The 21,223-nt window shown below is 42.0% G+C and overlaps 1 protein-coding gene across 5 annotated transcripts in view; it reads left to right on the top strand.

The window, feature by feature from the left end:
- Nucleotides 1–116: 116 nt before the first annotated feature.
- Nucleotides 117–21,223, top strand: part of HACE1 (HECT domain and ankyrin repeat containing E3 ubiquitin protein ligase 1) — an 80,559-nt gene continuing 59,452 nt past the window's right edge. For 2 of the 5 annotated variants that reach the window (XM_026653962.2, XM_026653966.2), the window contains exons 1-9: nt 117–303; nt 3,228–3,303; nt 4,207–4,338; nt 6,194–6,276; nt 10,725–10,821; nt 13,946–14,047; nt 14,280–14,359; nt 15,777–15,831; nt 18,572–18,678. In XM_026653962.2, coding sequence (XP_026509747.1) covers nt 3,241–3,303; nt 4,207–4,338; nt 6,194–6,276; nt 10,725–10,821; nt 13,946–14,047; nt 14,280–14,359; nt 15,777–15,831; nt 18,572–18,678 — 719 coding nt within the window. In that variant the 5' untranslated portion in view covers nt 117–303; nt 3,228–3,240. Of the gene's footprint in view, nt 304–3,227; nt 3,304–4,185; nt 4,339–6,193; nt 6,277–10,724; nt 10,822–13,945; nt 14,048–14,279; nt 14,360–15,776; nt 15,832–18,571; nt 18,679–21,223 lie in introns of those variants that run through there. The other 3 variants (XM_026653974.2, XM_026653987.2, XM_024199523.3) reach the window with 2 other exon arrangements.

Here is a 21,223-nt window from a genome sequence, read left to right on the forward strand (position 1 = left end):
ACATGCATCCGACGAAGTGGGCATTCACCCACGAAAGCTTATGCTCCAATACATCTGTTAGTCTTAAAGGTGCCACAGGACTCTCTGTTGCTTTTTACAGATCCAGACTAACACGGCTACCCCTCTGATACTTATCATTAAAGTTTCACTTTACTGATTTTGCCATTTCCTTTCTTTCTTTCCATACCTCCATCCAAGCTGTGGATCAGTTGAATGTCTAGTTCTGCTGTTAAAAAAGGGAGCAAATCCTAACTACCAAGATATTTCGGGATGTACACCCCTTCATTTGGCAGCTAGAAATGGGTAAGAAAACTTTTACCTTCTCAAAGCATGCTGATTTTGCTTAGCACAGATTATAGATATACTGTTTTAAGAATGTTTTATAATTTTGGTTTGCATACTGGTTAAATTATATATTTTGCACTTTTGAAAGTACAAGTAAAACCACAGAATGTGTACCATGAACTTGTAGGATATATTTTTTTAATTTTAGAATATTGATCTATCTAAATACAACGAAGCAATAAACATAAATTTCTATGACTAAGCATTTTTGCTAATTATCAGTTTCATAGTTGGAGATATTTTATTTAGCGGCTAATAATAATAAAACTCTTATTGCAATATTGTAATTGTATGTAATACAACACATAACGAACAAGGTAAATACATTAAAGGAGTAAAGCATGGATCTGGAAGACGAAGTTGAAGGGGTTTCACTGTTTGGATTGATATTTAGATATCAAGCAATTAACTGTGTTCCCTGAAGGAACATCTTCTGCAAGACAAAGAAGACTCAGGCCTTGTCTACACTACACAGTTTTGTTGACAAAAGTGAGCTTTTGTTGAGTAAACGGTGTAGGTGTAAACACTGAAATGCTCCTCCCGCCGATGTAACTCCCCTGCTATGCCGACATAAGACAACCACCTCAACAAGAGGCTTAGGGCTTATGCTGACATAGTTAGGGCGATGCATGTCTGTGCTGACACTGCAGTCCTTATGTTGGCTGTTGGCTGTCACTCTTGGCTGCTGGAGGCATGACATTGATAAGAAGCAGGTTTCTGGCTCCTGAGCCCTGCTGCTTCCTGGTCTCCGCTCCAAGCCGGGCTGCCACCTGGGCTCCACACTGGGAACCCTGGAGCACAGTAGCTGACTGGACTCTGAGTGTGGATCATATCTCTCCCCGCCCACCCCCCAAACCCCCCGTCCCCCGCTCCTGACATGTTTGGCCTGGCTCTGTCTCCCACACTGCCCCTCTTCAGTCGGTGGAAGTGCTCCTGGTGAGGAAGTGCACCACTGACAGAAGTAGGATAGTGTGGACATTAGCCACCACAGTAACTAATGCAGTGGCTATAAGTCGACCTAACATAGATCGACTTATCTTATAGTGTAGACATGTCCTACTAATGCCATACATGTAATATTAGGCTAAGAGGGCTTGGCCTAGCTGTGCTCCCTCTTATCTGGTAGTGGATTTCTCTAGCCATCCTGCTGATGGCTGGTTAAGTGTGGGGTTTTTTGGGCATCTTGAGAATAACACCACTTAAGAGCTCTGACTCGCTGCCTCCCATCCGACCCTTTTCTCTGTGTACATGCATGTCTGTTGCTTCTTCACTCTCCACTTTTCTTGTCGTGTGACTGGCAGAAACCCTCTTCAAGGACCTGGGAAAGAATATACTTATAAATTCTCTAGGGCAGCATATGTGAGTGATGTTATGCTAGTGCAGATGATGGGAAATGCAATTAACCATCAGCTGTGTCAAGTAAACAAAATGAAATGAAAAAAACTGAAAAGTATTTTCTTCATTCATCTTAAGTGATGGTTGTAATGGTAATAGTTACAGAATTTTCAGAAGGAAATCTGACTCTTCAAGTTGTCCCTTTAAAGGTAGGTGCAATATTAGCAGTGATTCTAGGACTGGATTATTTTGTTAAAAGAACAGATTATTGCTGTCAGCAATCACACTTGCTTGCACTAAAGCAAAAATTGACATGAAATTAACAAGACATGCCTATCACCCTGACCACTTTGCTCTTTGAAGCCTGGGAACGGGGATGGGCTTCATAGCCCAAGCTCCAGCCTCAGCTGGAACTTGAAAGCACTGTCCCTGCAGCTATTTGTAGTACGAGCCCGAATCTGTTGACCTGAGCTTGGACGCAGGCTGCTGCCTGCTGTGTTGACATACCCAAAGGGACTAAGTGGCTTGCCTAAGGTAACACAGGTAAACTGTGGTGGAGCAGGGAACTTAGCCCAGGTATTCTGAGCATGATGTGCCAGTGGATCATCCTTCCTTCCATATAGAGTAAAAGCTGTTTTATCCGGCACTTCACCAACCGGAAAGCTCTATAAACCGGCATTTCTGATCTTCACTGAAAGTCTGGTTTATAGTCCAGTTGGCACGGGGATGGCAGGGGTTGGGGCGTGGGAGGCAGTGTGGGGCACGGGACAGGGTGTGGAGTGCTGGATTGGGGGCTGCTCACCTCGGTCAGATCCTAGGCGGAGGCGCGGCAGGCAGCTCTGTGCGCTGCATCTGGCCACAGGCACTACCCTCACAGCTCCCATGGGCCGCTGTTCCTGGGTTATGGGAGCTGCGAAGGCAGCGCTCAGCACAGAGCAGCGGCAGTGTGCAGGGGCAGCGCGCAGAGCCACCTGCTGTGCCTCCGCCTAGGAGCAGCCAGGACAGGTCGCCGCTTGCAGGGAGCCACCCGAGGTGAGCACCCCCTGGATCCGTCACCCCGCACCTCTTCCCATGCCCCAAGCCCCCTCCTGCACCCGAACTCCTTCTCAAAGCCTGTGCCCCGCACCACCTCATGCACCCAAACTCCCTCCTTCTTAGTTAACCAGCATTTTTTTGCTTATTGGCACCCCCCATTCTACCAACATGCCGTATAAAACAGCTTTTACTGTATTTTGAAATAATGTGTTAGAACAGGACACTTAAGTATTCTGATATTTGTAACATAGAAACCTGTCTAATCAACCCACCATTCTCCCTCTCCCTTCTATAAGCTAAAACTCTTGGCTGTGTGTGTCTTCTATGGCATTGGTGAGCATTTGCTTTTCTTTAAATATCAGTTAATGGTGTACTGTTATGAAGAAAACTTACATACTGCAGTTGATGCATGTGATGAATTAGTCTGAAAGGGGCATGGGGAAGCTCTTTGTTTTCTGCAGACCCTTTTTCTTTTTTTATGACTGGAATTGCATATGTTCTTTCCTTTACAGACAGAAGAAATGTATGAGCAAGCTCTTAGAATATAGTGCAGATGTCAACATTTGTAATAATGAAGGCCTGACTGCAGTAAGTGCTATCCATTTTAGTTACTGGAGTGCTTCTCTTGAAATTAATAAACCAGTGATATGCTAACTTTACTGAAAATGCTTATAGCTTGTGCCTGCTAACTGTTTGACTAGCTCTGCAATCATTAAAACTGGAAGGGTCCCTGTTAATATATAATTGTAAAGTATTGTGGAACTGTTAATTTAGTGACAAAATTGATCAAAATATTTCTAAAACAGTAAAATCTTTGGTTCAAATAAAACACTTTCAGAAATGCAACTTTATATGCTCAGGGTTAATTTTTTGTTTTTTTCCACCTCCTTCCTCAGTGACCAGGCAACATAACAAATTTTCATTTTTATACAGGTTTTTAACTTTTTTCCATTCCTCTGTGCTGGTATTGTAACAAACTACTTTGACTTGAAATTAAGGCGGGTGAAGTTGTGGAACCACATGATATTATATTTGCAACTGCTAGTTTTGCTGGCCTGAACAATGAATGCGGACTTCTGATATCAAGGCAGAGGGCTCCTCCCTCAAACATTCTTGATTGTCTTAGCTGGCACCAATCCCGCTCTTCTTGTGCACCTCATGAGTGTCAAGAATCTAAATTTAACTCTGTCCTCTGGTTGTAGCTCCTATCAGTAGGATATTCAGGCAGTCTACTGGTTACGTTCCTCAGCAAGTACAGTGTTTGAGGATCCTTTCTTAAACGCATTCTTGTAATATACTCGTGATCAAAGGGAGCTGCTGTAATTTCAGGCACAGATTTAGACTTCTAGATGCATATTTAGGCAGCTAATTCTAGGATCCTATTTTATGAAAATCTTGGCCACAGAGCCTTAGGTTTTGTACACTTGTGTTTATGAAATATATGTACGTATTGACTAATAAGAATATTAGTAATTTGATTTTTTTACTTAGATTCACTGGCTTGCTGTCAATGGGCGAACAGAACTACTTCACGATCTTGTACAGCATGTCAATAACGTAGATGTTGAAGATGCAATGGGACAGACAGCACTACACGTGGCTTGCCAAAATGGTCACAAGACAGTAAGTTCATAAAACTCATTTGAACGGACTGTAATTGTTAAAACCTTGGTAATACTTGTCTCAATTTTTTTTTTTTAATTAAAACTATGGCTAGTCATACACCTTTATAAAGGTTAGAATTATTCACATGACTATCATTTATCTTAATACACCTCTACCCTGATATAATGCTGTCCTCGGGAGCCAAGAAATCTTACTGCGTTATAGGTGAAACCGTGTTACATCGAACTTGCTTTCATCCGCTGGAGTGCGCAGTCCTCCTCTTCTCTTTTCCCCCCCCCCCCCCCCCTCGGAGCACTGCTTTACTGTGTTATATCAGAATTTGTGTTTATATCGGGTCGCGTTATATCGGGGTAGAGGTGTAATTCTTAACTACATGTACTCGTATAGGAATAAGTGGTTTATTCTTGTGTGGGTGATCCTGCAGTCTCCTTTGAGAGTTTAAATAATTTAATGCGCATCCCACAGCTGTTCATACAGTTGATTAATCTATTATTGCATAGTTGATTGTAGATATTGGTGTAGTGTTTCATTTTCTTGAATATTTTTTCATGCATTACTCACTATAATGTGTAGTATTTTGAGCCACGTTTGTCAGAATGACTACATACAGAAAAGCGTATATGGCAGCTTGGTTACTTTTAATCCGATACAGTTAAGTGTTTGTACTCTATCTTGGGGATTGATTTTGCATTAGGATTAAGTATATACATGTAGAATAGTTGTGTGCAGATGTGAACCTTTTTTAAAAAAAAAAAGTTAGTCTGTATCCTCAAAGAACAGGAGTACTTGTGGCACCTTAGAGACTAACAAATTTATTTGAGCATAAGCTTTCGTGGGCTACAGCCCACTTCATCGGATGCATGTAGTGGAAAATGCAGTAGGAAGATAGATATATAGACCCCCCCCCCCCATGAAACAATGGGTGTTACCATACACACTATAAGGAGAGTGATCAGTTAAGGTGAGCTGTTATCAGCAGGAGAGAAAAAGAATGGTCTGTAGTGGTAATGAAAATGGCCCATTTCCAGCAATTGACAAGGAGAAGTGAGGAACTGTAGGGGGGGAAAAATAAGCATGGGGAAATAGTTCCCAGCCCAATTCTCCATTCTACCACAGTCAAAAAGTTACTCTGTGAACCACCAGAAAGGGCTCCTGATGGCAAGCTGTCAAGGGTTACAAGTTTCAAGACATCAGCTAGCAATCAGACTGATAATTATAGACACATTTACCTCATGTGGATGGGCTAGAGTTGAGGTTGTTTAAGTACCTTAGCTCAGCATTTTCATACTTTACAGTGTTTGTTTTGTGTTACCTGTTCATGCTCTCTGTATGTGTGTGTGTGTGTATATATATATCTCCTCAATATATGTTCCATTCTATGCATCCGAAGAAGTGGGCTGTAGCCCACGAAAGCTTATGCTCGAATAAATTTGTTAGTCTCTAAGGTGTCACAAGTACTTCTGTTGTTTTTATTTAGAATTTCCTCTTAATATATTTTTCAAAACTACAATATTTTTTTACCTCAATTTACTGATAAATATTTAACTTCAATATAAGCTTTTTGGGAGGATCTGATTTCACTGGTCTTACAGAATGGCCAAAGTCCTATAAAAGGCATTTTTATTAAAAAGCCAAGTCCTAGAAATAGACTATTGTGAAAGCTTTTCAGGGTGTAACTGTCATAATCCTTTTCCTAATGTTTAGGTATCTTGTTTTTGAGATGTATTACTGGAAATTAAATCTATTCGTATAACTGAAGAGAGATGCATAAAACTAAACAGTTTCAAGCCAAGTGATATTTTTGTTAATTTCTTTCTAGTTTTGACACCACTTTTTTTCCTTTTCCCAAAAGACAGTGCAGTGTTTATTAGACAGTGGTGCAGATATTAACAGGCCAAACGTGTCAGGAGCAACTCCACTCTATTTTGCTTGCAGGTATGCTATGTTTGACTTCCAAATACTGTACAAAATGTAAAATTTTAATTTTTAAATACACAAAACTACACTAATTCAATGCATAGTAAAGAACCCAAATCAGGAAATATGAAAACTAAGAATGTATTTAGTCTAAACTCTGCCTCTTGCTGGAATGCTGTATGGTATAGTATTTGAATATTTTGTCAACAGTTTTAGACCTGCACATGTATATAAGATTACATGTCTGTTAATATTGCAGGCTAAGCACCTTTCTACCAGGGTATACCCTAATAAACTAGTGAGTCATGATTTTAGATTTAAAATAAGGAAGCTGTTAAAATAACCAATATTTAACCAGCTTTACATGCTGGGTCAATATTCTAGGTATACAATATATTCTTGGTATACAATTCTCAAACAACACTGTGGATAAAAAAATCAGACAGTCAAAGGTACTAGTCTTCCAGGAAGGTTATATCCATGGCAAGTTTAAGACTTCATTGTAAGGCTAATTTTGTTCCAATTCTGTTTTTAAAACAGTTGTTTGTTAAAAAAAATATTTGAGGGGATTGCAAATTGAGCATGTGAAAAAGGCAGATTATAATGGAAATGGTTTGGAACCATTGGTGTAATGGATGCTAACCTATATTATGGTCAAACGCGCCTTTATAAATCATGCCCTGTTATAAACTAACTTTGTCATAAAATACACACCCATGTCCTAAAGCAGGGGTGGGCAAACTTTTTGGGCCCAGGGCCACATCTGGGTGGGGAAATTGTATGCTGGGCCGGGGCAGGGGGTTGGAGTGTGGGAGGGGGTGTGGTGTGCAGGAAGGGGCTCAGGGCAAGGGATTGGGACAGAGGAGGGGTGCGAGGTGTATGAGGGGACTCAGGGAAGGGGGTTGGAGTGCAGGAGGGGGCTCAGGGCAGGGGTGCAGGAGGGGTGTGGAGTGCAGGAGGGGGCTCAGGGAAGAGGGTTGGTGTGTGGGGTGCAGCAGGGAGCTCAGGGCAGGGAGTTGGGGTGCAGGAGGGGTGCGGCGTGAACGAGGGGGCTCAGGGAAGGGGGTTGGAGTGCAGGAGGATTGTGGGGTGTGGCAGGGGACTCAGGGCAGGGGATTGGGGTGCACAGGGGTGCAGGGTGTAGCAGGGGCTCAGGGCAGGGAGTTGGGATGCAGGAGGGGTGCATGGTGCAGGCAGGGGGCTTAGGGAAGGAGTTGGGGGGCGGGGTGCAGGAGGGGTTCGGGCTCCGAGGTGGCAGCGGTGCGCACCGGGGCCAGGGCAGGCTCCCTGGGGATGGGGGGGCGAAGGGCTCCGCATGTGCTGCCCTTGCCGTGCCTCCAGGTACCTCCCCTGAAGCTCCCATTGGCCGCGGTTCCCTGTTCCCGGCCAGTGGGAGCTGCGGGGGCGGTGCCTGGAGGCAAGGGCCCAGGGACCGCAGGGACCGCTGAGAGCAGCGCGGGGCCCACGGCACCATGGGGGGCAATCCTGCGGGCCGGATCCGGCCCGCGGGCCATAGTTTGCCCAGCCCTGTCCTAAAGACTTAGTATTGGAGTGAAATTTTGTTTTCTACATTGTTTAATTCAATTTCCAATAGCTTCTTATTTTAATTGGATCCTTTCAGCTATTTGTTGGGACATCTACAATGCTATAATCCTGGTGCTTTGATTACAGGTTAAACCTGTGGTGAAATTATAAATGTAAACAAAGTGAGAAATGGGCTGACCTGGTGACCTGCTAAGAGCTAAATTGTGGGAGACTGGTCTGCTGGAGGTCAGACGTATGCTGGCTCTTGGCAGTTGGGGAGAAGGGAAGGAGAGAATAAATAGCGGCTAGCTAATTGAAGGTCTCCTGGCACTCAATTTAGGGATTGGTATTGATATTGGAAGAAGCAGCTGAGTTGCTCCAGATTAGAGGCATTTAAACCTTTCAGAAAAGAAAGGATCATGTGGTGGGTGCAATGGTGACTTCTAGAAATAAAAAATCCTTGGTTGAGAAACTGCCTGGTTCAGATTAAGTCAAGGGGAGAACCCCAAAATGCTAATTTTATATTCCAGTTGCATTCTAATCAGGGTGGATTTGATTTAAATCAAATTGGTTTAAATCACTGGTCAGGAAGACTCGATGTAATCATGGTTTTCTACTTAAAAGTGCATTCTTGTTGGTTGTTATAACCTTAATACATATTCTTCACAACTCAGAGATAGATGTAGGTTTCATTTTTAGAAGGTACATACTATACATTTTTAAATAGTGATTTATTTTGAAAACTTTTCAGATTAGTTTTACAGCTATATCAGAAAATGAATGACTGTGGTTATTTCATTTACCAAAGGTAACTGAAGCAGATAGTTCACCTCCCAATGACTTCATAAATATCTCCAATTCAACAGGTTAATCATTAATATTTGGAGGATTTTCTTGTCATGCTGTATTAGGAGGAGAACATCACCAGACAGACATTTAAATTGTTTTATTTAACTAAAACAATAACATAAAGTATTCTCGGTTTTTTTTCTTCAACAGCAAACATATAATATTTTAACAAAAGAAGCACATGTCCCTCACTTCTCACATTTATCTCCAGACTTCTTCTTCTTGTCCAGATCTATTCCACCCCCAAAAGTCTTCTATTCATTGAACTTTTTGAAACTTTGCACTTTTAGAGAGAGGTAAGGGATTGACTCTGTGCACACACATTTGCAGAGGGACAATAGAGTTGAGGTCTGTTGTTTGTTTTGTTTGTTAATAAGCAAACATTTTTCCTGTTAACAAGCATGTTACCTCTGGAGACCCAAATCCACAGTTTGAGAACAGCAAAACTAAGCATCTCTGATAGTGCTCAGTCTAGAAGATACCGACTCCCATTGGGTAGATAGAAAGATTAACCTAAATAATCTATACAGACGCCTGTGGAATCCCTAATCAATAAAAAAAAATCAGCTTTAAAAAAAAAATCATTGATTTTTGTCCACCCTGATTCTAATATTGTGTATATCCCCAATAAGACTGCTAAATATTTTCTATTTTTAAGGGCATACAGGGGTTAAGACTTACATGAATTTCATTCTGAAAATAATTATACACTTAAAGCCACATTACTTGGGCTTTGTAGGAGATGTTTAAGGGCTGAACAGATCTAGGATTAGGGCATTGGAATGCAGCATAGAGCCTCTGTCTGGAATAGTAATGGAAGCTCTCATGCAGGGTTTTAGGCCAATTGGTTTTGAGTAGTAGTCAACCTAGTAATCCTCTCGTGTGCAACTGCTTCATTTGCAGAGGGTAAAGATTGTCCTTGATTGCTGTAGAAGCCTTTGTGCCAGGTCTTCCTGGAGGGCTGAATTTCACCCATTCTGAATTAAAAACTACTGTAATTGATGGTATATGCCTAAAAATCGAGCATTTGTAAAGGCTAACACCAGTTTATAACAGGCTATTATAGTATTCTGGTGACTATAGAAGCACTCATATCTAATCTTTCCTTTCTCCTTTAAAATTTAATTGGAAAATTAATTTTCTTAAGTGCAGCCATATGGAATGTGTGGCATAATTACCGCTTTTTGGTCTTTAATGGGTCACCACCGGCTGCAACAATAAAGTAGCTGATTATATGTTACATAAAGTAGTTATACTGTTTCCTTGACCCAGAGCTTTGACAATGAGATGTATTAGACTTTGAAATAGTCTCCCAAGGGAAGTAGTAAAGCCCATCACTCTGAATACTTTTATCTAGATTAGTCAAAGCACTAAAAACTTATTGTAAAAAAACCACACATGCACCACATTATTGCACTGTCAGGATGATGTACTAGGTGACAGAATAGGTCTGTTTTGTATTTCAAACTCCACTTATGCAAATACAGTATTTAACATTGCTGTATTTGACAAGAGTTTTTTTTAATAACAGATAACTTCTGTTTTCTTACCCTTACAGTCTATTGTAAGAACATGGTTAGTTAGAGACAAATTTATATAAGTGATTCTTTTATTTAAAATGTATTGGATGAAAGCTTACTAGGCATCTGGAAACAATCATATCTCATCTTCTCTAAGTACACTTTTCCAATGTAAAAGTAGCATTAAAAATGCTTATATTTTCCCTTGTGCTCTGTATTAAACTCAGGAACCATCAAATGGGCATAGAGTCTATTTCTGGTCAGAGTGTTCCTGCATGAATATGCAAAAAATTCCAACTCAGGCCAGTGCTTGTAATATACCTTTGCAGTAGGCTGGAGAACAGCCACTTAACAGTGTGTCAGAGGGACCAGAAGAGGGGTCATCTTCCATGCTGTGCTTCTACTTATGGATTTCTGTAATGTAACTTTATGCATTTGGTCCCTAGTTTGTATTGATTTGGGAATCAAAGTTTGTGAGGAACACCTATTGCACTGTTAGCTATTTAATGTAGACATAAGTACTACTCATGGGCTAAGTACTTTTTGGTAAACCTTCTCCTGTGTTTCATGTAGCCATGGTCAAAGAGACACCGCACAAATCCTTTTGATGAGAGGAGCCAAATACTTACCAGACAAAAATGGAGTTACACCACTGGATCTCTGTGTGCAGGTATAAATTTGCTTTACATTAACCAGTGTTTTGTGTAAAATTGATATGAAATGACTTTTTTTTCCCTCCTTTGTTTCTGCTATCTGAAAACAATGACTTCATCCCTAGAGGTCAGAGACCTCTTTTGAGGAGTTTCAGGGAAGCAGCTTCACCTGACTCTTTTGGTTTGACTTCTTGGATTAGTTCAGAATAGCAAAACATATGCAGTTTTTTGTCTATTAATTCCATTAGAAAATGTTTTATTCTTCTTCTCCTGAGTAATTAGGAAGAATGTATATTCTTGCTACTCTCCAGATCAACCAAGATTACCTTCTTATTAGGGTAGGCATATAGAAGATTGATGTTTCTGTCACAAAATAGCTGCTCACAAGATTAGGGTCTTAAAAGAAGTAAACAGACAGCCATTCACTTAGTCTCTTCTTAAAGGCCACATTTATTCAGACCATAATTACATCATCTTGGGGTAACAAATTCTTTTTTAGGTGTTCATGTGCAAACTGCTAAAACAGCTAAGAGCCGAAGGCCTGTATGTAAGAGTAACTTATTACTTCAGATGTTAACTTTTCAAGGAGCTCAAGAAGATCTTGCTGCTGAGCCTTCAGTTTTTCAAAGGTATTGCGATCTCTACATCCAGGCCTCTATTTTAAAAAGGATGAGGATGTTATGACTTCCTGTTCCTATACATTTTCAGCTGCCATGCAAAACAAAATCTAGTTTTGTCAGAAGTCTACGAGGTTTTATAGAATGTAAGTAGATTAGTGAGTATCTTGTAACTCCAGTGACCTGTTTCTTTTTGTTTGGCAAGACAAAGGGTCAAGATTCAGGATATTAAATACACTATTTCCAAGTCATCTTTAAAAGTTAGGAAAGGTCTCTTAGGCAGCAATTCTGCTATTCATGCTTCTGGAATCTTTTAAAAAAGGATGATTCTGAAAGATTTATTTAATAGATTAATCTGTAAAATGTCTTGCTCAATTCACAACACTTTTAGCATCACCTTTGTATCTAATAAGTTTAAGGGTTTTAATTACTATCACTTTGGGCACAGTTCCCTCAGCTCCAGTACACTGCTTTCCCTCAGTCTACATCTTTGCTAGCATTTCTTTTGGTCCTACAAAAATCTTAGGGAGTAACATACCTTTAATATAATTCCAAATCAGGTTTAACCTGTAAAGTGTCTTTTAGTTTATCAATCATGAGATCAAACTGGAAGAACTCATGTAACACCATTTAGCATATGCAAGATTCTCTGTAAGTGGAAAATGTTGACATTAATTAGAAAAATTAAACAAATAGCTGGTTTGTTTGCAGCACAGTAGGTGGAATCTACACAGTGTAAGTTAGGAAATGGGTAAATGATACATTGATATCCTAGAGATAGGAAAGAGTATTAAGGATGTTGCTGCCTCTAGGACAGTACTAAATAGAACATCTAGAGGCTTTAAGATGCTTTATAAGAACGGCCATGGCCCATCTAGTCTGGTATCCTGTCTTATGACAGTGGCAAAGGCCAGACACTTCAGAGGGAAATGAACAGAGCAATTATTGAATGATCCGTCCCCTGTCATCCAGTCCCAGCATCTGGCCGTCAGAGGCTTCAGGACACCCAGAGTCTGGGTTGCATCCCTGACCATTTTGGCTAATAGCCACCTATCCTCCATGAACTTATCCAATTCTTTTTTTAACTCGCTTATACTTTATATCCTTTTAAATACCACACTAGGCCATCCTTAGCATGTGCCTTTCCTATATAGTTATCAAAACTGTATTTCCTAACCACTACTGATTTATATTGCTCACTCCTAATAGTTCTGCATTGGTAGCTCAACTCATTTGTGATGAGAAGGGAGTGCTTACTGCTCTTTTTGGTGCATTTAATTTTGAATATATCATTCTTCTTGCTCTCTTCCCCTTGCCCCCGCCCCCAGTCTGAGAAACCAGATTGCAGAACTAAGACTTGTTTTAGACTCTTATAATAGTCAGCCAGCTAATCTCTGCTGGGATTGTGTTCTGTGCTGAGTGAGCAGTGAAAGGAATGCAAACTGGGGATTCCTCTAATATGTATAGCTTCTTATTTTGCATATTTTCTTCATCAGCCAGCATATTCTGGCATGACTCTAGTTTGATACCTGAAGTACTGTCCTCCGTGGACTGACAGGAACTTGGGGTGTGTTTGTGCAAGTGCTCAGTTCTGGGGGGATTACACTTGGCTGACTTCTAAAGTGTCATTTACTGGTGCTTAAAGGAGTCCTGTCTAGTGAGCTTTGTCTGTAAAGATGTTTGTGACACAGGACCTTGAAGACGGTGCTGGTGTGAAACTGTTGAGGAAACTGAGGGTTATGGAGACCTATATTAATATTATAATACTTTTAAATATAATCGAAGCATAAGTGCTGTTGACTGGTAGGGAAATCCAAAAAGTCATCTAGGGTAGATTTCCTGAAACAAAATTAGAGATGTGATACAATTCAGAACTCCAGATTTTGGGAAGTTCATTTCTAAACCTGGTGTCTTGGGCACATATCTAGTCATAATACTTTGATTTTTTTGTCTTGTTCATTTTCATTTAAAAAGTTATACATTGTTTATGGGATTATCCTATTGCCAGGATCTAGAAGATAAAAAAAATAGTGTCCAAAGAGCTTGTGGATTGGGAGCCTTTAGCTAAGGCATCTTAACCTGGTTTTGGGGAATTAGTTTTCTGGGTGCAACAAGCTAGATACTCACCAAATGTGAAAGCAGGAGCTAATTCCATTATGATTTTTGTATAAATCTATTGTTTTCAGCATTCTTCTTAATTATCAGTTAAAATGGCTGCTGGAATGTAAAGTTATTGTAGTTTCTCAAGGATTAAATTGATTACTTTGAGAAGAGAAACTGAGATTACTAATGATTGACACATGAATGTTCATTTATCTGTATTAACAAAGAATCCACTCAATACCTCAAGTCCACTTTTTATTTAACTTTCAGATCTTTACTTTGAGATTAGGACTTTAAGAGTCTTTTGCATTTGATCTTTAGTATCGGTCCCTGAGGATGGATTGCCTGGCTGTAAGTGTAAATATAGCACTTGTTTTTAAAATTGTTTTATAATAGTTGCTTTAAAAATGCTGTCTTACAGGGTGGGTATGGAGAAACTTGTGAAATTTTAATACAACATCATCCTAGACTCTTCCAGGCAATTATTCAAATGACACAGAATGAAGAGCTACGGGAAAACATGGTAATACATATTTTCTATGCTGTGTCTACGCGTGTGTCTGTGTCTGTTTGTGTCTCTCTCTCTCCAAGTCCCCTAAGGCCTTGCTCCCTCTGTCTACTTCTGTATCTTTCCCTACAATTTAAACATCTCAAACTTGATGTTTAAACCCAAATTCAGTGAAGTTGAATCCCACATTGTCACATTACAATGTGTCCTTAAACCTGAAATTTTTGTTTGTTTGTTTTACATGCAGCACCTCAATGACAACTGGAGACTTCCAGCAGTTCTGGGGCAGAACCCATTAAACATGGAGAACTGGGGAGGGGGGCGTATGTATGTATATATTGTACAGAACTTCATGTTCTGATAAAGATGTACTGATTTAACATGAAAATGTACAATGAGGTAGTCCAGTGATTGTTAATATGTACTAATTTCTACCATGGAGTGCTGGCCTGAAATTCAGTTTAGGTTACAGGTAAATGAGTTTGGATTCTATCTAGAGCCCTGTTAATGTGCTGTCTGGTCTGGACAGAATAAGAACTGGAAGAGTAGCCTTTTGTAGGGTCTTATGGTACAGCACTATAAATGCACATAGTACTTCAGAATGAGGCATATTCTCCTTAAATAATAGCTTCTGCAGATACACTCTAAAATGAGTATGTGACATATGCCCTGAATCATTTGGAAGATAACGATTATTCACGTCCCTCCCTGCCAGATTCTTCTCTAATCTGTACCCACAGTTGATGGGTCTTGAAATAATTTCCAGCCCATTTCCTTCTCAATAGTTCTCTACCTTATTCCCTTTACTAGTATAAACAGGGTCAGCCTTAGGGACAATGGCATCATGGGCAAACTCGTATTTTGGTGCCCTGCGGGCTCCCCACTCTCCCATCAGCTCTGGCCCCCACAGGCTCCCTGGGCTCCCCACCCCCCTCATCTCCGTGCCCCGCTGCTTCCCCGCAGTGCTTAATTTGTATTGAAAGAGGTGCCAGAGGTCAGCCCCAGCACCAATTAAGCACTGACTGGACAACCTGATGGTGGCTGCTGGTCAGGTGCCCAGCTCTGAAGGCAAAGCCACTGCCAGCAGCAGTGCAGAAGTAAGGGTGGCATGGTATATGGTGTATTGCCACCCTTACTTCTGCGCTGTTGCTGTGGCTCTAGTGCCTGGTGCTCAGCCTGCAGCTCAAAGTGAGCTTTGTGCTGTCACATGGGGGCTGTATCTTACCAAAGCCCACAGCCCTTCTGCAACCCTCTGGCCACTCCTGGCTCACCAGGGGCACCATTTCAGATTTTGTGGGATGGAGGGCAACTTCAAACGTGATTCCAGGGGCTACTTAGACATCTGAAAACTCTAGGTTTTTTTGCAGTTAATAACTTAGGAATTAGCTGACAGGAGCACGGTATCTAATTGCTATATAAAGAGAGAAAAATATATACAGACTCAAACTAAAGCCACATTTTAAGTTTATATGTAAATTTAGAACAATGAGGGGATAATGCAACAAGATATTCCCAATCCCAAGCCTTGAGGAATCCATTCTGGAGCTTTAATACAGATATCAGAAACACAAGTTTGATATTTTGGACGTTATCTTTAGTAGAGAGAAATAAAATCTGCTTACTTTCTCTAACACACTCTGTGTTACTGCCATTATCTACTGTATTTTAGTCAATTGTTTTTCACTCCATTAAAAATGTATTTATTTAATTTTAACATATGTGATTAAGGATTCTTCTCTTTTAGTAAGAATGGGAATTCTCCTAATTTATTTTGGAATTTGTTCACCGATGACAATCATGTACGTGACTCACTAACCTTTGACTCCATCATTGCTATGAGTATCATACTTTGAACTGCATTTATTTTCATACAAATTTTAAGTTATTTTACCGATATAACGAAAAATAAGTGACCTTCCTTTGCACAGTGTCTAAAGTTGTGTTTAGCTAACTTTTTTTAAACTGGCTCTGCTAAAGTGAATACAAACTAAATTTACATTCTAGAAGGATACCGTTATTTGGTCGTACCACTTTAAATAATGAATTACAAAGCACAATATTGTAACAAAAGTAGTAATGATAAATTACTCCAGCCAGGCGTTTTAGAACTCACTACTTTTAAGCATAAGAGAGAAATAAAATTATGAAATGCGCAGACCAGTAAAAAAACTAAAATAACAGTACTGTAATCCTTAATGAGTTTTGAAAGAATAAAATTACAGAGAATATATGTGCATTGCGCATTTCAACAGGGAAGTACCAAGAAGTAACAACAATAATACCAGTATGTGTTGGGGGGAGAGTGTGTGTGTATGAGAGAGAGGGAGAGAGAGACTGAGACAGTGCGCTATCTCTTTAAGCACAGCACTCACTAGTCTGAAGTCCAGCAGCTCCCACTCATGACTAGGGCCCTACCAAATTCACAGTTCACTTTGGTCAATTTCACGGCCACAGGGGGCGGAAGCCTGGAGCTTAGGCAGGAGCTGTCGGAGGTGAAAGCCCCGAGTCCTGGCTGGAGCAGTGAGGAGTGGCAGCCCCCAGCCAAGGGCTCCGAACCCAGGTGGGAGCCAAGGAGGTGGGGGGGTCGGCAGCCCTGAGCCTGGCAGGAGTTGCGGGGGCTGGAGCTGTGGGGGTGGCAGCCCCCAACCCAGGTCCCTGAGCCTGGGCAAGAGCTGCGGGGGGTGAAAGCCCCGAGTCCCGGCTGGAGCCTGTCTGCCTCCAGCCCCAGCAGGAGCCGCTGTGGGGGGCAGGGGTGGCAGCCCTGAGTCTGGGAAGACCAGCCCGGGTGCCCTGAGCTTGGGCAAGAGCTGCAGTGGGAGGCAGCTCCCAGCCCAGCTCTGGGGCTGCTTCAGTGCAGAAGTGAGGGTGCTGTGGAGGTGCATCTGATCTCCCTCTGATAACAGCTGTGAAGGGGAAGGACAAGTCCTGTCCCTCCCCAGCCCAGCTGATTTCAGGGAGATCAGATTTCACTGGGAAGGGCTTATTTCACAGTCCCTGACAAGTTTTTCAGGTTGTGAAATTGGTAGGGCCCTACTTATGACCCAGAGGCAGCAGCACAGACTCCTGCCCCCCACTCCAGCTCAATGGAAACTGCATACACGGGTGGGGAGATGGGGATGCCCCAAAATCAGCCCCCCAGCTGTGCTCTGCACAGCAGACAGGATGGTCTCAGGAGCAGCTTGGCCGGGGCAGCTCCAAGCTGAGGTGGAGACAGGAAAAGCGGGCGGCTGCAGATGGCCACGGAGCAGCAGGGGGAGGATACCCTGCTCTGAAAGTGCCCCCCTCAGCAAGGCGCCAGGGTCAGTCACCCAGCCCCCCCGCACCTCCTCCCAAAGTCGGGTCCTGAGAATAAAGTAGTTGTGATGGAGTATACAAACCCCATATTGGCCAGGAAGGGGTTAATAAGCTGCAGTGACCCCAGTCAGCCTGGGTGTCAGGCCGGAAGGAGGAGTTGGAAGGAAGAAGCACTGCTCAGCTGGATGCTGACCTGGAATGAGAGTAGACTGGCAGCTACCACATCATGCAAGAAACCTGGGTAGAGCTGGAAACTGACTAGAGACTGTAATGTGCCAGAGACTCCCTGCGGGAGGGTAGGTCTGACACAGACTGTTCATTTGAATGGTTACCAGAAATCCCCTGGTGTGCATGAAGGCAAGAAGCTGCAGCTGGGGTCTGTATGAAAAGAAGAGGGCTGAAAGCTGAGCTCAGCAGGGCTGAAGATTCTTTTGGGTTATGTTTGAGGAAAAGGTGTTTTTTTGGGGGGCGGGGGGGGGCAGGGGAATGGATGCAAGAATATGCATGAAGAGAAAGGAATAGGAAAAGTAACAAGGGATGACAGCAGGCATAAAAGGATATAGTGAAGAGCACAGAGAGAAGATTTTTGTGACTGGGAAAACTTTCAAGGTCCTGGACAGTGAAGGGTGCAGATGAGGGGTGAAAGGAGGAACTGAAGGTAGAGAAGAGACTTTGGATGTTGGCAAGATAAGTCTGCTTGGGAGAAGTAAAGTTGTTTAGCAAGGAAGAGGAGAGAATGAATTTAAAGAGCTGGTGGTTAGCACAATTTGGACTTTGGAGCTCATCACTATTTGAATAAGAATGGAGTTAGTGAAAGGTTGAGATTCAAAATTTGGGATCAGCCAGGCTATCGGTATAATATTATAGGGCAGCAAAGGAACAAATCAAGAAACTTAGTCATATTGGCAGAGTGATGAAGCTTGTGCTGGACTTGAATTTGCATTCTTACAAAAAAAAATGGCACTTTGCTTAATGATGAATTTTATTAGTACTTTCAGAGCATTTATTCATGCTATATTCTTAAGTCCTATAATACAAAAACTAACTTCTAAAATATACATTTTTGAATAGATTTTCAGTTTAAAAGATCTTATTGAGTATTAGTTGCTAATTATGAAATGGTTGGGCACATACATATTACTGTTTCTATGGGTTCCTGCCTCACCTAGCTATGTTATGTTTTGGATTAATCTGTAATAGAACACTTAGTAATATCACATGTTATCTACTTTATTTTATATCCAGTTGCGGCAAGTTCTAGAACACTTGTCCCAGCAGAGTGAAAGCCAGTACCTTAAGATCCTAACAAGCCTTGCTGAAGTTGCTACAACAAATGGTCACAAACTACTGAGGTAAGTGTCAAAATATGTAAGTAGGTCAGTAATGAAAAATATGTTTAAAGACACTTGTTATATTAAGAACAGAATATTTATTTTCACTTGATTTCTCGCCCGACTGGCATGAAGACAAATATCAGTCATATTTGGTAGAAATATTTGAAGAAAGGCCAAGCTAGTGGGGCTTTCATATTGCATTTTAAAAGAATCTCTTTAAAAGAAACAGTCCAGTTTTTTTTAGTGGCGATCAGGTAGGTGGTATGATTTTTGGGGCTCTGTAGTGCCAGATCTAGGCTCTAGTGGAGTTTTCTGCCACCTCTTTTCACTTGAAAGGGCAGATTAGGGTCAGGTAGTAAGCTGCAAAGCATGGGGCCCATAGTCCTTTTTTGAGATTTTAGGTAAGTACATCTTAAGGATGGGTTTATTATGGGCTAATGCATTTTGTTTGGTTGTCAAGATCATCCAAATTCAACTGTTGAACAGATTCTGTAAGCTGTCTGCCAAGCTGTGAAATCCATATACCACCTCCTGGCTCTTTCCTGCTGCCTATTTCCTAGTCATCTCTTTGTACCTTTTTAATCTTAGCTTGTATACCTGTGTTGATAATACTCAATCATGTGTCTTAAGAATCCTTAATGACTGTGTGATGGGTTAGACCCCCTTTGGGATGCCATCTGATGTATTAAGGTTTCATGAAGACCCTCCTCCTGCTCCACTCCCTGTTTTGCTGAATTAGGCTCTCCGGCCTCTTGCAGCGCGCGCACACACAGGATTGGAAAAAGGAACTATAGTGCCCATATTTAAAAAAGAGAACCCGGGGAACTACAGACCAGTCAGCCTCACTTCAGTCCCTGGCAAAATCATGGAGCAGGTCCTCAGGGAATCCATTTTGAAGCACTTGGAAGAGAGGAAGGTGATCAGGAACAGTCAGCATGGATTCACCAAGGGCAAGTCATGCCTGGCCAACCTGATTGTCTTCTATGATGAGATAACTGGCTCTGTGGATATGGGGAAAGCAGTGGATGTGATATATCTTGACTTTAGCAAATTTTTGATACGGTCTCCCAGAATATTCTTGCCAGCAAGTTAAGTAAGTATGGATTGGATGAATGGACTATAAGGTGGATAGAAAGCTGGCTAGATTGTCGGGCTCAACGGGTAGTGATCAATGGCTTGATGTCTAGTTGGCAGCCGGTATCAAGTGGAGTGCCCCAGGGGTTGGTCCTGGGGCCAGTTTTGTTCAGCAGCTTCATTAATGATCTGGATGATGGGATTAATTGCACCTTCTGCAAGTTTGCAGATGACACTAAGATGGCAGGAGAGGTAGATACGATGGTGAGTAGGGATAGGGTCCAGAGGGACCTAGGCAAATTGGAGGATTGGGCCAAAAGAAATCTGATGAGGTTCAACAAGGACAAGTGCAAAGTTCTGCACTTAGGAAGGAAGAATCCCATGCACGGCTACAGGCTGGGGACTGACTGGCTAAGCAGCAGTTCTGCAGAAAAGGACCTGGGGATTACAGTGGACTAGAAGCTGGATATGAGTCAGCAGTGTGCCCTTGTTGCCAAGAAGGCCAATGGCATATTGGGCTATATTAGTAGGAGCATTGCCAGCAGATTGAGGGAAGTGATTATTACCCTGTATTCGGCACTGGTGAGGCCACACCTGGAGTGCATCCAGTTTTGGTCCCCCCACTACAGAACGGATGTGGACAAATTGGAGAGAGTCCAGAGGAGGGCAACGAAAATGATTAGGGGGCTGGGGCACATGACTTACAAGGAGAGGCTGAGGAAACTGAGGTTATTTATTCTGCAGAAGAGAAGAGTGAGGGGGGATTTGATAGCACCCTTCAATTACCTGAAGGGGGGTTCCAAAGAGGATGGAGCTAGGCTGTTCTCAGTGGTGGCAGATGACAGAACAAGAAGCAATGGTCTCAAGTTGCAGTGGGGGACGTCTAAGTTCGATATTCAGAAACACTATTTCTCTAGGAGGGTGGTGAAGCACTGGAATGAGTTACCTAGGGAGGTGGTGGAATCTCCATCCTTAGAGGTTTTTAAGGCCCGGCTTGACAAAGCCTTGGCTGGGATGATTTAGTTGGTGTTGGTCCTGCTTTGAGCTGGGGATTGGACTAGATGACCTCCTGAGGTCTCTTCCAACCCTAATATTCTATGATTCTATCCTCACATACAAGGTACTCCTGTCTCCCATGCTTCATGTTGAATTCTCTTCTCACATCTAGCCTCCCTGCAAATCCGGCTTCTGCTGTTTGACAGCATTGTCTTAAGCATTACTCTGAAGCATCTGAACCATGTTGTTGTTGCAGGCTGGATCCTGGTCTACATGGGCATCACGTCTGATCCTGTATGGCTATGTATGCCACTGCCTCAACTTCATGTCTGTTGCCATCCTCATCCATTCCCTCACTTCCTCTCACTTTAATAACACCTGTATAAGTATCTTATGTCCCCATTCTTCAGACTAATGTGCAGAAAGTGGATGTCAGCATTTTTGCATACAAGTGTACTCACTTCTCTAGTGTCAAATTATTACGCTGGCTCTC

Source organism: Terrapene carolina, unplaced genomic scaffold (assembly GCF_002925995.2).
Source record: "Terrapene carolina triunguis isolate 2854851 unplaced genomic scaffold, T_m_triunguis-2.0 Scaffold42, whole genome shotgun sequence".
NCBI classification, from domain to species: domain Eukaryota; kingdom Metazoa; phylum Chordata; order Testudines; family Emydidae; genus Terrapene; species Terrapene triunguis.